Source organism: Trematomus bernacchii, unplaced genomic scaffold (genome assembly GCF_902827165.1).
Source record: "Trematomus bernacchii unplaced genomic scaffold, fTreBer1.1, whole genome shotgun sequence".
Classification (NCBI taxonomy): Eukaryota; Metazoa; Chordata; class Actinopteri; order Perciformes; family Nototheniidae; genus Trematomus; species Trematomus bernacchii.
The window spans coordinates 6175013-6188286 of record NW_022987567.1 but is presented as its reverse complement, the minus strand read 5'-3'; the positions used below and the strand labels follow the sequence as shown (position 1 = coordinate 6188286).

At 41.8% G+C, this 13274-nt stretch overlaps 1 protein-coding gene across 1 annotated transcript in view; it reads right to left on the bottom strand.

The window, feature by feature from the left end:
• Positions 1 to 13274, bottom strand: part of tln1 (talin 1) — a 78513-nt gene that overhangs the window by 14583 nt on the left and 50656 nt on the right. Inside the window, exons 35-50 of the mRNA XM_034125779.1 lie at positions 12285 to 12428; positions 12039 to 12200; positions 11801 to 11941; positions 11158 to 11339; positions 10733 to 10865; positions 10352 to 10453; positions 9302 to 9472; positions 8167 to 8415; positions 7683 to 7802; positions 5942 to 6088; positions 5644 to 5810; positions 4583 to 4766; positions 2830 to 2955; positions 2100 to 2216; positions 1089 to 1274; positions 84 to 191 (exon numbers count right to left, since the gene is read on the bottom strand). Coding sequence (XP_033981670.1) covers positions 84 to 191; positions 1089 to 1274; positions 2100 to 2216; positions 2830 to 2955; positions 4583 to 4766; positions 5644 to 5810; positions 5942 to 6088; positions 7683 to 7802; positions 8167 to 8415; positions 9302 to 9472; positions 10352 to 10453; positions 10733 to 10865; positions 11158 to 11339; positions 11801 to 11941; positions 12039 to 12200; positions 12285 to 12428 — 2439 coding nt within the window. The remainder of the gene's footprint in view (positions 1 to 83; positions 192 to 1088; positions 1275 to 2099; positions 2217 to 2829; positions 2956 to 4582; positions 4767 to 5643; positions 5811 to 5941; positions 6089 to 7682; positions 7803 to 8166; positions 8416 to 9301; positions 9473 to 10351; positions 10454 to 10732; positions 10866 to 11157; positions 11340 to 11800; positions 11942 to 12038; positions 12201 to 12284; positions 12429 to 13274) is intronic.

Sequence of the window (13274 nt, the reverse complement as noted above, 5' to 3'; positions counted from 1 at the left end):
TGTGCAGCACTGTAAACAGCTACAGTGTGTGTGAGTGTGTGTGTGTGTGTGTGTATTCAGGTACGTGGGTAGAGATGTCTTACCACCAGCACATGCTCCAGCAGTCCCAGATATCCAGACGCACACTCGTTGCCGTAGCGCAGGGCTCGCATCTGGACGTCCTTGCTGACCTCTGGGTGGTACGCAGCTTGCTGAGGGACAGAAATAAAAGAAATGAACCAAACACCGGCAGCACAGGCAGTATAAGTCAATACATAAAAAGTATTATAAAATAAAAATCGTAAACTGAAGACCAGTACACCGGCTGCAGTGACAAATCATGCAAGTGGCAGAAAGTGGGCAGTCAATGGTCAATTTTCTAATTAAACCTTTATTTAAATCTCAACGACACATCTGAAAAGCTTTGTGACTGCATGTTGCACGGTTAATGATTAAATGGGTAGATGATGCCTTCAGTGTTTGAATTATTATCATTTGTTACTACTATTTGAAAGAGTCATTATCATGGGTTACAATAAGGAGCAGGGTGGTTCTCACGTGGTCCAGTTTGAGATAAGAAATTATAATAATGATGGTATACACGTGTGTGTGTGTGTGTGTGTGTGTGTGTGTGTGTGTGTGTGTGTGTGTGTGTGTGTGTGTGTGTGTGTGTGTGTGTGTGTGTGTGTGTGTGTGTGTGTGTGTGTGTGTGTGGAGAGGGTTGGGTTTGTTTTATTTTTTTAAATGTTTATTTCTGTTTGTCTGTATTATTGTTATTATTTTTAGCTTACATATGTATTCTGTATTCTGCATTTTGTATATTTTGTAAGTAATTGCTGTTGTCTAATTTTTATTTGTATTATGTACTTTTAGTTATTTTATTGTAAAAAATGTAAAAAAAAGTTGTGCTTTTGGTTGTAAATGTTTTTGTATTAATCTCAATAAAAATGTGTTCACAAAAAAAAAAGAATTATAATAATTATGCCATTATTTCAAAGTCAAAATTAAAAAAATATATTCAAAATCCACATTGACATTGGTTATCAAGCGCTCAGGATGTCAGGATGTATATACAAAGTGTATATACTGTATATATAGCTCCTGGTCACCTTGCAGGAGTGCAGCATGTCAGCGATGGCCCTCCTGCTGAGGTTGGCCGTGGCGATGATGTCTTCCTGACGACAAGAATTCCCAGCAGCCACTGCCTTTGCTGTCGCCATGGTGATTCCTTTGGTGGTGCGAATGAACTCCTCAGGTGTGGTGGTTTTCGGCGGAGGCTCAGAACTGCTGAACACCTGAGTGGGAAAATACAGCGGACCGTTAGTGAGATACTTCATGGTAAATACACATTTATTTGATCCAACAATCCAGTACATTTCATGCTAGAGGATTAGCGTTGGAAATGAATCATTGTTACTGGAAGAAAACTGCTTTCAGATGAGACTACAGCATCTTCTACTGGTGGGTGGAGCAAAGAAACATCTTTTCCTAAATGTTGACTGTGACAAAGTCAATAAAGTGGTGCAGGAATGAGTCCTTGAACGTGGAAATGAGTTAGCATGTTACCACTTCTGGTACCCTTGTCTCGAAGTCAGTGTTTTTCTTCGATTAGATACCTGAAATAAGATCTGAAATAAGCGGAAGAGATGTTTACGTTTCCTTCTACAACATAAAATGTGTCAGTAGATACCCCACTTGGGAATGTTTGAAGCGTCTTAAAAACTGCAGCTGCTAACAAGTGAATAAATTAGTCATCATGCCGAACATTAGCCTCTTAGCTTAGCGGTGGTGATGTCACTTCTAAACCATCCTAAAAGTGGTGTTAATATGTTTAAATTATCCTGCTGAACGAAACATATAAGTATCATTAATGTGTGGGAGCACTTGCGATGCTATCTTCCGAGTTAGCCTACAAAATACGTCCTCCCTGCACCGATCTATGAAGAGCGTCATCACTGTCTTATCGTGTCATTGTGTATTTTGGTTTATATTTCTCATTGCTATTACTGTAATGGTCTTTTTATGTTATTATCCTTATTGTTTTGTCATCTTGTTTTTTGATATAGCACCTGCATTTTCTCCTGTTATTGTGTTATGTGTGGGAAAAACCAATCACTCACAGCCAGCTCCTGCTTGATGTGTTCGATGGTCGCCTCCAGAGCTCTGGTCCCTTTGGTGGCTTCATCCTCTACCGCCTTCACCGTCTTCAGGAGGGACGTCACGTTGGTCACCATCATCTGCAGCACACAAGTCACATTAAGGCCACAGTTTAGAAATGTTTCTTACAGTGAGATTTGTCTTAAAGACCTTCGAACTACCAGCATTAACAGTCAATGCATGCAAACGTGTGTCCATAGGTAGTCGAAATGTTTATTTTCATGTCTTCATGCTAACGTGTTCCCATCTTCTGTGGTTTAACAGTATTTTGTACACGGCTTAGTTGAATACCCGATTCTGATTGGTCAATTCAGAACATGTGACACTGTTAATACAGTAGTACAGACCCCTGTCAAGGACTAGGGCTCTGTAGTGTTTAAGGACTTGTTAGTGGATTCTTTCTTAGCAGAAGAAATACGACAATTTTTAAGTCAATATAATACTTTCTTTCACAACATACAACAAAGGATAGAATAACCAATGTGTGTGGATCCACTAAACATTCTCCCTTCCTTAAAATGTGCTCCATTAAAGTGTCAGTATGCTCCAATCTAAGTACTCCTCTGATGGTTAAGCAGCATCTCAAACCCCCCTCCCATCACACAGGACGACCCCACCCTCATGTGAGCAGCCAGCTGTTCCCAGTAGCAGAGCACTGATGCTCCTCCTGAGACTTTGGGATGTGTGTCTCACCTTGGCAGAGCTCTTCAGCTGCAGCATGCTGGGGTCGTCGTGAGGTTTGCCTGAAGCGGCCTTGGTGGCGCTGATGAGGTACCCCAGAGCTTTGGCCACGTCTTTCACTGCGTTGATCAGGACCACCTGCGGAGAGACGAGTCATTAGAAGACACGTGAAGAAGCAGATGTGTATCAGTGTTGGTTTTTATGAAGGCATTTCTTTTAAAATGACTGAAAGCTACTGGTCTGTCTTTATTTGTATTGCGTCTGTAGAATTGACCAAAGATAACCTCAACTACAGCTCCTTAAAAGCAGATTAACAGTGTTTGATATATGGTTCAAAACTAAAATTGTGACTTTAAAAAAAGTTGCATCCACAGTCCATTTTTACTTTTTAATGATTTGCTTCTTTTAGATTTTTCTCATCATTTTATACAAACCCTAATCAGTGTTATGCCTCACTTCTTATCCAGGCTGTTCCTGAAGCAGACATCTGCTTATTGACAGATATTATGTGCCTGATGATGTCCTTATATATCTTAATATTTTGGGTATTTTGTAATAACAATGAACTTTGGTGCAAGTCAAATGAATATAACATGAGGTAATGAGTGTTTTAGGCGTCTATAAGTGCTACATCTGATGGATGTACTGTCTAATTTAAGCAATGAATGACGGCTGTTGGTAGCACCCTGATGTCTTGTGTTGTAACTGAGATTAAAATGAAATCACATATTGCCTTTAAATCACTTTTTTTTTTACTTCTTATCAAAGCTGTTCCTGAAGCAGACAAGACGTGCTTTTTGACCGATATCTTGTGCCTCATGACATCACTATATTGCTTTAGATTGTAATAACAATGAACTTTGGTGCAAGTCAAATGAATATAACATGAGGTTATGAGTGTTTTAGGCGTCTATAAGTGCTAAATCTGATGGATGTACTGTCTAATTTAAACAAAGAATGCCAACTGTTGAATGTATCTGTTTGTATTTTCATCAAAATACACAAACCTAAATCTGTGTTATGCCTCACTTCTTATCAAAGCTGTTTCCCAAGCAGCCATCTGCTTATTGACTGATCTTTAGTGCCTAGTTATGTCCTATAATATAAATAATATGTGTTTGTATTGATACTTTTTGTTTAAAGTGGACCTATCATGCTATATTTGAATAATATAGTGTAGGACCATACCTATATAAGGCATATTTATACTTTTTTTTTTTCAAAATACCAAACAGATCATGCATTTTAGCCATGCCTCATTTTGCTCAATTTGCACTTTTTTATCCCTGTTTTAGCAAGGGCTGATTCTGTGAGAACAGCACCATCTACAGGCCTGGCATATGTACTACAGCGTCTCCAGCGCTTTCGAACGGCCGTGGCTGTCTCCTCCTGATTGGTGGAGTTGGCCCAATAGCCGTAGCGCCACTGTCCTGACGTCAGGACAGTGTTCAAATCTGGATCAGTTTTTATCAGATCCGTTGCAGCCCCTTTTTTAGAGATTTGGGTATGGAGGAAAATAGAGAGGGTTGTGTTTTCTGACACTTGGTGAGTTCCCTGGAACACCGGGGACACATATTCATGTATAAAAGACGTACAAAAGTGCATTTTGCATGATAGGTCCCCTTTAAGTAAAGAGTCAACCAAACTTACCTGAGACGTATTTTTTGTTGGAGTCAAGCTTATCGCTACTATATCGATTTTTGGATTAGACGGAACTTCAATAATAAAACATGAAATGATTGTGGGTGATTGTGGAGACACACACCTGGGTCTCTGGGTCTTCAGATCCCAGGCTGGCGGCTCCCAGTTTGACCACATCAGCCAGTTTGGTGATGGTGAAGACGGAGGACTGGGCGGCCTGGGCCAGTCTCTCCTGACTGGCTCCGGCTCCAGACACCAGCAGCTTGGTGTCCTCCACCAGAGCCTTGGCTGTCTTCAGGATGTATTCTCTGCACACAGGAAGTACACATCTATCACTGAGGAGCTTTGATAGTACACACATGGGGCACATGTTCATACCTAACAGGAATATAAGATATAACCTCACAGCATAAATCCATTTTAGCTGGGAGAAAACACAGCCTTGTTGATACAGTAGTTTGCAGCATTAACAGGATCCAGTGCTCAAACATGGCACGGCTGTTTAAATAAAGTTAGAAGCTGCGTTCAGTGAAGAAAAAAACCAATCCATCAACAACGATAAATGCATAACTGACACCTCTGTATAAAAAAACATGCACACTGTAGAGAGTGTTTGGATTATTTGGTGTGCATCCGCTTTTCCAGCTGACTTTACATCGGATGCACATTTGTTGCGTATTCATTTCTTTATTTTCTTTTTGCAAATGATTGGCTACTTATTTCAAAACGATTGGTTTATAATGATCTGTTAGTTAGTTAGTTCTGATCTTTATAAAATATTCACAATCATCATTAACTGTCAGCATTGCAAAGGGAAAATTAATAAGAGAAAGGAAATACATAAATAAAATATATATATACGGGTATGTTTTGGAGTGAAAGACCATGTGCATGCATGCGTTCCTATGGCTACACTACATAGGATCACATGCATAAAATAAACTGACACTGTAATCACCCCCCCTACCCCTTATTCTTTTGTTTTGTGGTTTTGTTTCTCTCTGTATGTAAGCATTGCCCTTGGATTAATAAAGTATATCTCATCTTATTTTTTCTTTACTGTTCATCTTATTACATTTACAATAAAATCGAAATTATAATAATGGCTGCTGGTATTTGGATATAAGGATAAAACACTGTGATATGTTTACAAAGGGTGTCCTGGGGGGGGGGGGGGGTCTGTACCTGTGGTCGGCGAAGGTCTCAGCGTTCTCTCGGTTCAGCGTTCCTGCGGTGGCGAACATGATGGTGGTGTCGAGGTCGGCGATGATCCCCGACACGGCGCTGGCGGCCGTGATGCAGGCCTGGGTGCCACGGTTACCGGCCTGCAGGGACGCCAACACATGGGACACCTGCAACCAGAAGACCAATCAGTCATCAGTGTTTCGACAAGTCATGTTTGTAGTGGGGAATGCATTTAAAAAAAGGTTATCTATGGTATTTTAAAATGTAAAAGAAGGGCTGTGACAGGTTGGGGTCTGACCTTTTCGGAGACTTTGCGGGCGCTTTCGATCAGCTCCTTCTTGGTGAACGAGTCGTTGGGGCTGCACTGCAGAGCTCCTGCTTTAGTGACCAGCCCGGTGCAGCTGAAGCCCAGCTCCCCCACCTGCTTCTTAATGTGGGATCCAATCTGAGGAGACACAAAGAAGAGAGAAATAGAAATGACAACACAAAGACATACTGCTCTGCGTCTCAATTCAATTCAAGGGTTCATTGTGTTATGGCAATTATGGTATTAAAGCTCAATACAGTGTAATCCTAATGAAATGTAACTGCTGTATCCTGGGAATGGCATGTCAATGTGGGTTTGATAACCGATGTGTTCATGAAGGGTTTTATGACACTACAGGAAGGACGCTCTAGGGGGGGGTAGCTGCGACACCCAACTGCTCTTTGTAGGGTATGTATCGGTTGAGTATCGGTATCGTAAAAAAGTCAACGATATGCAACCCTAATGGTGATGTTGTTTATATGAATGCATCTTCTAATGTCTACGATCTTGTATGACCGTCTACCACGTGGCTCTGAGATGTATTAAAAACCTTAAAACCCTTGCACCAATGCTCCTTATGTGCTCGGGTTGAATGGTCTGAAAGACTAATTAGCATATCCTTTTTTATAAGGCTATTCTTGGTGTTCTCCCACCTAATCTGCAGATGTTTTATATCTGTCGGGGAAGTACTGGAACTCATTGGCTCTACGCCGAGGACTGGTTTGTTTTTACTAGGGATGCTCCGATCGCCAATTTTGGGGCCGATCGCCGGAATCAGTATCGGCCGATACCGATCGTCGATCCGATCGAGTGGGCGGGGCCTATGGGGATCTTCCATTTAAAGTGATGTTTAAAACTCAGTTAATGGGGCTCATTCACTGGCGCTTCCACAAACAACAACCAACATAATTATTACATTCAAATGAAGTACATTATTCAAGTTTACATTAACTTTGGATAATAACACGGGAGAAATGAGAGGAAGCGCTCTCTTTTCCTCTCTCTTCCCCCTCTCTCTCTCTCTCCTGACAGCCTGTCAGTATCTCATGCAGCTCACTGATCCAGTAATGAGTGACCCGACAGTGAAGAATAAATATATTTATAACTAGTTCAGCTTGTTCCAGAGGTAGATCAAATAGCTAAGTGTGTTAGGTCTAACTCTTAGTGTGTGTGTTGCTCCGCTCACCGGTCCCTCACAGCGGGTGGAGCTGCAGGAATTCTGCTTCACACACGTTGCATACCGCTATTTTATTGTCCTTTTTGGACAGCTTAAAATACTGCCAGACCGGTGAAGCCATTTTGGCGAGCTTGTTTTGCCGCGCACAGAGAAAAGTGTCATGTATTTTACGTCATGCGATCGGCTCTCGCGATCTCGAGAGCGGCCGATCAATCGGAGCATCCCTAGTTTTTACTGTTGCAAAAGTCGAAACTGATCTTGGGAAAAGTTTTGTTCTGCACGAAGTGAAACTCAGGAAGCTCAGTCTCTCAAAACAAATCTAAAGTTCTTCTTAATGACAGAGAAGCAGGAAACTCTGTCTGTAGATGCTTTGTATGATGATGTTGTCTTTGTTACCATGTTATGTTCTCTGTTATTGTTTTTAGTTGTTGTTTGTTACCGTGCTGCTGACTATCTTGGCCACGATTCTGTTGTAAAAGAGATTTTTAATCCCAACAAGACTTCTCCTAGTTAAATGAACGTTAAACAAAAAACAGGGTACGTGTTTGTATTTACTTCATCATTCTCTGCCGTCACGGCTGCATATTTGGCCTCATCTGCGAGATTTCCAAACTCATTGGTCAGGTGGTTGGCCAATCCTCCGAGGTCATCAGGGTTGGTGTTAGACTTGGTCACCTGAGGAGAGAAGAGAAACGACAATAGTTGAATAATAACAAGGGTATATTTCACCAGGTAGATTATAAAACAAATAAGAAATGACATCAGTACAGCAGAGCGTCTACACTTCTTCTATTGCAGACTCAGAAGGCACCTTGGCCAATAATTTGTTCTTTGTGAAATAAAAAAATCTCACTTCTGTATGAAGCACTTAGCATGGTTTGGCTAATTGAAAGCTAACCCTTTTTACATATTTTAATTATGTTCCTCATTTGTTATTGTGATTTTTTTTGTCATACTCTGTAAAGCACTTTGGGCTGCGTCAAGCATGAAAGGTGCTATATAATTAAAGTTTATTATTATTATTATTATGATTCCTCACCATCTCCTGCACGGTGACCGCGATGGCCTTGGCCGTCTTCACCATGGTGGTCTGGTAGTCCACGAAGGTGCCTTCAGGCTCCATGTCAGGGGAGTCTTGCATTTTGTTGATGGAGTCGGTGATGGAGTCCACCATCCCCCCCACGGCCCCCGCTGCACTGGCAGCCTCCGCCAGTGTGGCCCCCAGGTCGTCCACCGCCTCCTTCATCATCTGCACCGACTCCTCCAGGGCCTCCTGCATGTGAGCCGCCTGCAGACACACAAACACAAGATGGAGTCACTGTTGGGAACATTCTGAATGTACTCTTCCAATATCAGAGTCACATGATAACAAAGGTATCCCAACTGTAGCTGTGTACATGACAGGATGTATGATTACCTAGAAGAGCATCAGGACTGTTTGAGGCATATGATAGCTATGTGATTAACATGATGATTCAGCCTCTATGGAGATAGACATATGACAAGCATGATCATTTCTGACGTGGAGCTGATCTGAAGTAAACATTGAATACTGCTTTCTATTCTTCCATCTTGTGACTGTGTAACTCCCTCTCTTGGATATCAGCATGTGAAGGACACTGTTCAGGAACTAGCTGATGCTCTGTATGTGATGACTACTTCCATTCTGGAGAGGATCAGAAATACATGGATCCTGAGATTGAAGCTCAAGCCGGTGACCAGTGATTAGTAACATTTTTAAGTATTCAGAAAAAGTCAGAATTTTGATATTTTGAGAAAAAGTCAGAATTTTGTGATTTTTACAAAATGTCAGAATTTTTAGATTTTGAGAAAAAATCAGAATTTTTAGATTTTGAGAAAAAGTCAGAATTTTAAGAAAAAGTCAGAATGTTGAGATTTTCTGAAAAAAAACAAAATGTTGAGAAAAATCTCAGTATTTTGTAGATGACAGGATGTATGATTACCGAGAAGAACCGGTATTCCTCCATCTTGTGACTGTGTAACTCCCTCTCTTGTATATCAGCATGTGGAGGACACAGGAACTAGTTGGACCAAATGCTCTGTGTGTGATGACTACTTCCATTCTTGAGAGGATAATAAATACATGGATCCTGAGATTGAAGCTCAAGCCGGTGACGAGTGATATTTTTCTAACAGATCCTGTCTGTCAGTACCTTGGGGTTTCCTCCAGCCTCCTTGGCCGTGTACAGCATCTGCAGGGCAGACTCAGTCAGGGTCTTGGTCTGGTCCAACACGGCCATCTGCTGCTGGCTGCTGACGATCTTAGAAGCTGTGCCAATGGCGGCCATGATCAGGGGCTCAAAGTAGCTGACCATCTGAGACACCTGAACGCAACACCATACAAGATTAGTTTCAGTTTGTGTGTACAGACAGAGAGATCGAAATACTGTTTCCCAAATTCCCGAATACAAATATGTATAAAAATATGTATATCCTATATATACACAATCAACAGACACATTTACACATATGCACACATTAAGATAAAAACACAACAATCAATATATACAAAATAACAGTCACTTCAATATCTTTGGGAATGTACATTAGTGCAAGATTGTCCATAGCAGCGTAAAAAAGAGTCAAGTACATTTTTGAGGTACTTGTACTTTCTGCTATTTTATACTTCTACTCAACTACATTTTGGAAGCCAATATTGTTGTTTTACTCCCTTACGTTAATTCGACAGCTTTAGGTACAACTTACTTTTTAGTTTATTAAATACATGTTGACATATTATAAGTTAAGATGTTCAGTAGTATTTCCAATGAGCTCTACCTTTACCAGCTGTGATGAAAACATTTATGTATCAATAATCATAATCCAGTTATTGAATATATAAGATTCTGAAGTACTTTTACAATTTAGTATTGCTACTTTTACTTAAAATCTGAGTACTTCTTCCACCACTGCTTAAGCATGTTGTATCCAGTCAGTGCAGCCAGTCAGTGTTCAGTTGGTCCACATTAGCATCAAATGTTTTTGAATTTTTGAGTAATACTTTATTTTGAATATTTATTTTAGTTACAATAAAGCAAAGACATACACAATATACAGTAGGTACAGTAGGTAACCTGAAACATGGCGTACAAGAGAAAAAAAGCTGGGTATTACATTGACAATTCCTGAGAATAGTTAAAGCTGCCAGTCGACAGCATCGTAGACGTAAACAAAAAGACCAAGGGTAGAATCAAATGTTTTACCTTGTGTCCCAGCTGAGAGGCTTCAGATCGAGCGGCCACGCCCACAGGATCGATCAGATTGCTGATCTCATGGACAGAGGCAGCCATCTGCTCATGGAGAGCCTGCAACACACACACACACACACACACACACACGCACACACAACAATCATCAATAGGCGTTTTAACTCAAACACACATTATCCTCATTCTCCACAGTTGTCATTACAGTTATGATAGATGTCAGGCACACTGCACAAAGTTTGATGTTGGTGTGTGTGTGGTGTGTGTGTGTGTGTGTGGTGTGTGTGTGTGTGTGTGTGTGTGTGTGTGTGTGTGTGTGTGTGTGTGTGTGTGTGTGTGTGTGTGTGTGTGTGTGTGTGTGTGTGTGTGTGTGTGTACCTCCATGGAGATGTCCTCTCGGGGGGTGAGCTGCTGGCTGATGGCTGCCAGAGACGCCTGGTCCACCTCTCGGATGCAGCCGTTCAGAACCTCAATAGAATCGTCACACTCTCTCTGTCCAGGAGCCTTCTCTCTGCACAACAACACACACACACACACATGGAGAGTGTGTACAGTGAGAATAATAATAATAATACATTACATTTATATAGTGCTTATCCCAGTGCTCAAAGACGCTTTACACAAAATCAGAAACAGCACACAAAAAAAAAAAAAAGAAAAAACAGTAGCCCTAATCCAAGTGCTCTATAAGTGACCTGACATGTGACCTGACATGTGACCTGACATGCTGGGACTCTGATAACGCTGCAGACAAATAGCTAAGTAGAGGAACAAATCACAAGAACCTCAGAGTGGCGGCTTACCTCATGTTGGTGATGAGTTTCTTGATGGAGTCAGACACGGTCCTGGAGTGTCCTGCCAGCACGGACCACTTGGGGGGGTCTTTGGGGTTCACAGCCAGAAAGCGGGCCGTCTGGATGAGGCCGGTCGAGCTCTCCAGCATCATCTTCGCCGCCGCAACGATGGGCTCCATGGCTGCGTGACCCTGAGGAACAAAGGTGGAAATCAGGATGAAAATCAAATCAGATCCAACTTTATTTATAGATACATTTTCATTAAAAAATTTACTTTTATGTATGAACCACGACACCAAGTCAAATTCCTCGTACGTGTCAACCTACCTGGTAATAAACCTGATTCTGATTCTGAACACTAAGTGCTTCACAAACCAAAAACATGAACAAATTCAACACTAACCCCCGTTCCCAGGTAATAACACACAGCTTGTGTGCTATTGATTACACAATAAGAACACCTAATACAAACACAGGACTGAATTCAACAAGAAGAATACATTCATAAAATAAGAATAATTACATTTTGATTCAATTATTAAGAGGTGGGTTTTGAGTTGGTTGTCTTAATTGTATGCCATTTTCTTATGTATGCCTTGTATCCATATATGTTATTAAAATGCAAGTAAAACAACATTTTAAAGAACAGTACCTCTGGGCTGATCTGAGCAGGAATGCTGGCGAACTCTGGGTTGGATGCGAAGGCGGTCAGGTTGTCCACGGCTTCGATCAGCGGGCCGGTGGCAGCCTTACACTTCTCTCTGTTCTCCTGGTTGAACGCTCCGTCCAAAGCCTGCACAGGGGGGATTTGATGTTGATTGTACATAGTTGATTTCCTAATTATCAAACAGTTGTCTGGCGACGATTTGTACGAGACTAATACTACAAACCTTGATGGACTTGACGAGGTTGGCGGTGGTGTTGGCCACCTCTTTGGCTGACTGGACAAACTGCCTCTTGGCGACGGGGTTGGGGGTCTTTGAGGAGGCCAGGCGGCAGGCGTTACACAGGGCGGACGTGTGTTTGGCCACGATGGTTGCTGCAGAGAGAACCTGGACAGAAAGACGTTCATGTTATTATTTTTACAGTGTCAGGTTATACAGCTTCATAAGGATGATCAGGTGTTCTCTGTGTACCTGTGACTGTGTGCAGGAGGGGTCCACCAGGTTCTGGCAGGCCATCTGAATGGACTGGTTAGCCCGGGCAAACTGGGACGGATCCACCAGACCCTTCTGACCCGCTGAGCTGTTGGGGTCCGACACCCCCACCAGGTAGGCAGCCTAAGGACATCAACATATTGTGCTTAGTGTCAAATGATCATATAATAATTTAAAGGTCCCCTAGTATACTGTTTTTCATCAATATATTATAGGTCTCAGATACAAAACATGTCTCTGAACACCAAACAGATCATTGCAGCATCCCATAATCCCCTCTGTTTCAGCCCTGTTTCAAAAGTGCTGATTCTCTGTCTGTTACTTTAGATGAAAATAAGGAGCCCCTCCCCACGCCCCTCTGAGAGATATTTGGTTAAAAAGAACACAATGGTGCTCTAGGAGGAGATTCAGGTGATAAGGTGGGGGGGTTACCTTGGTTGCTGATTGGCTAATGGTTACTCAAGCCAAAACATCGTTATGACATCATAAAGTGGCCAAAATCTGATCAGCTCATTTTCAGACAGGTTTTGATATAAATGGATCAGGACAAAAAGAGAGAGAATCTTTGTTCCTGAAACTTTCAGAGTCTCTTTCCACAGAGGGGACACATGTTGATGAAGAAGAGACAGAAGAAGAGGGGACACATGTTGATGTAGAAGAGACATGAAGAAGAGGGGACACATGTTGATGTAGAAGAGACATGAAGAAGAGGGGACACATGTTGATGTAGAAGAGACATGAAGAAGAGGGGACACATGTTGATGTAGAAGAGACATGAAGAAGAGGGGACACATGTTGATGTAGAAGAGACATGAAGAAGAGGGGACACATGCTGATGTAGAAGAGACATGAAGAAGAGGGGACACATGTTGATGTAGAAGAGACATGAAGAAGAGGGGACACATGTTGATGCAGAAGAGACATGAAGAAGAGGGGACACATGTTGATGTAGAAGAGACATGAGAAGAG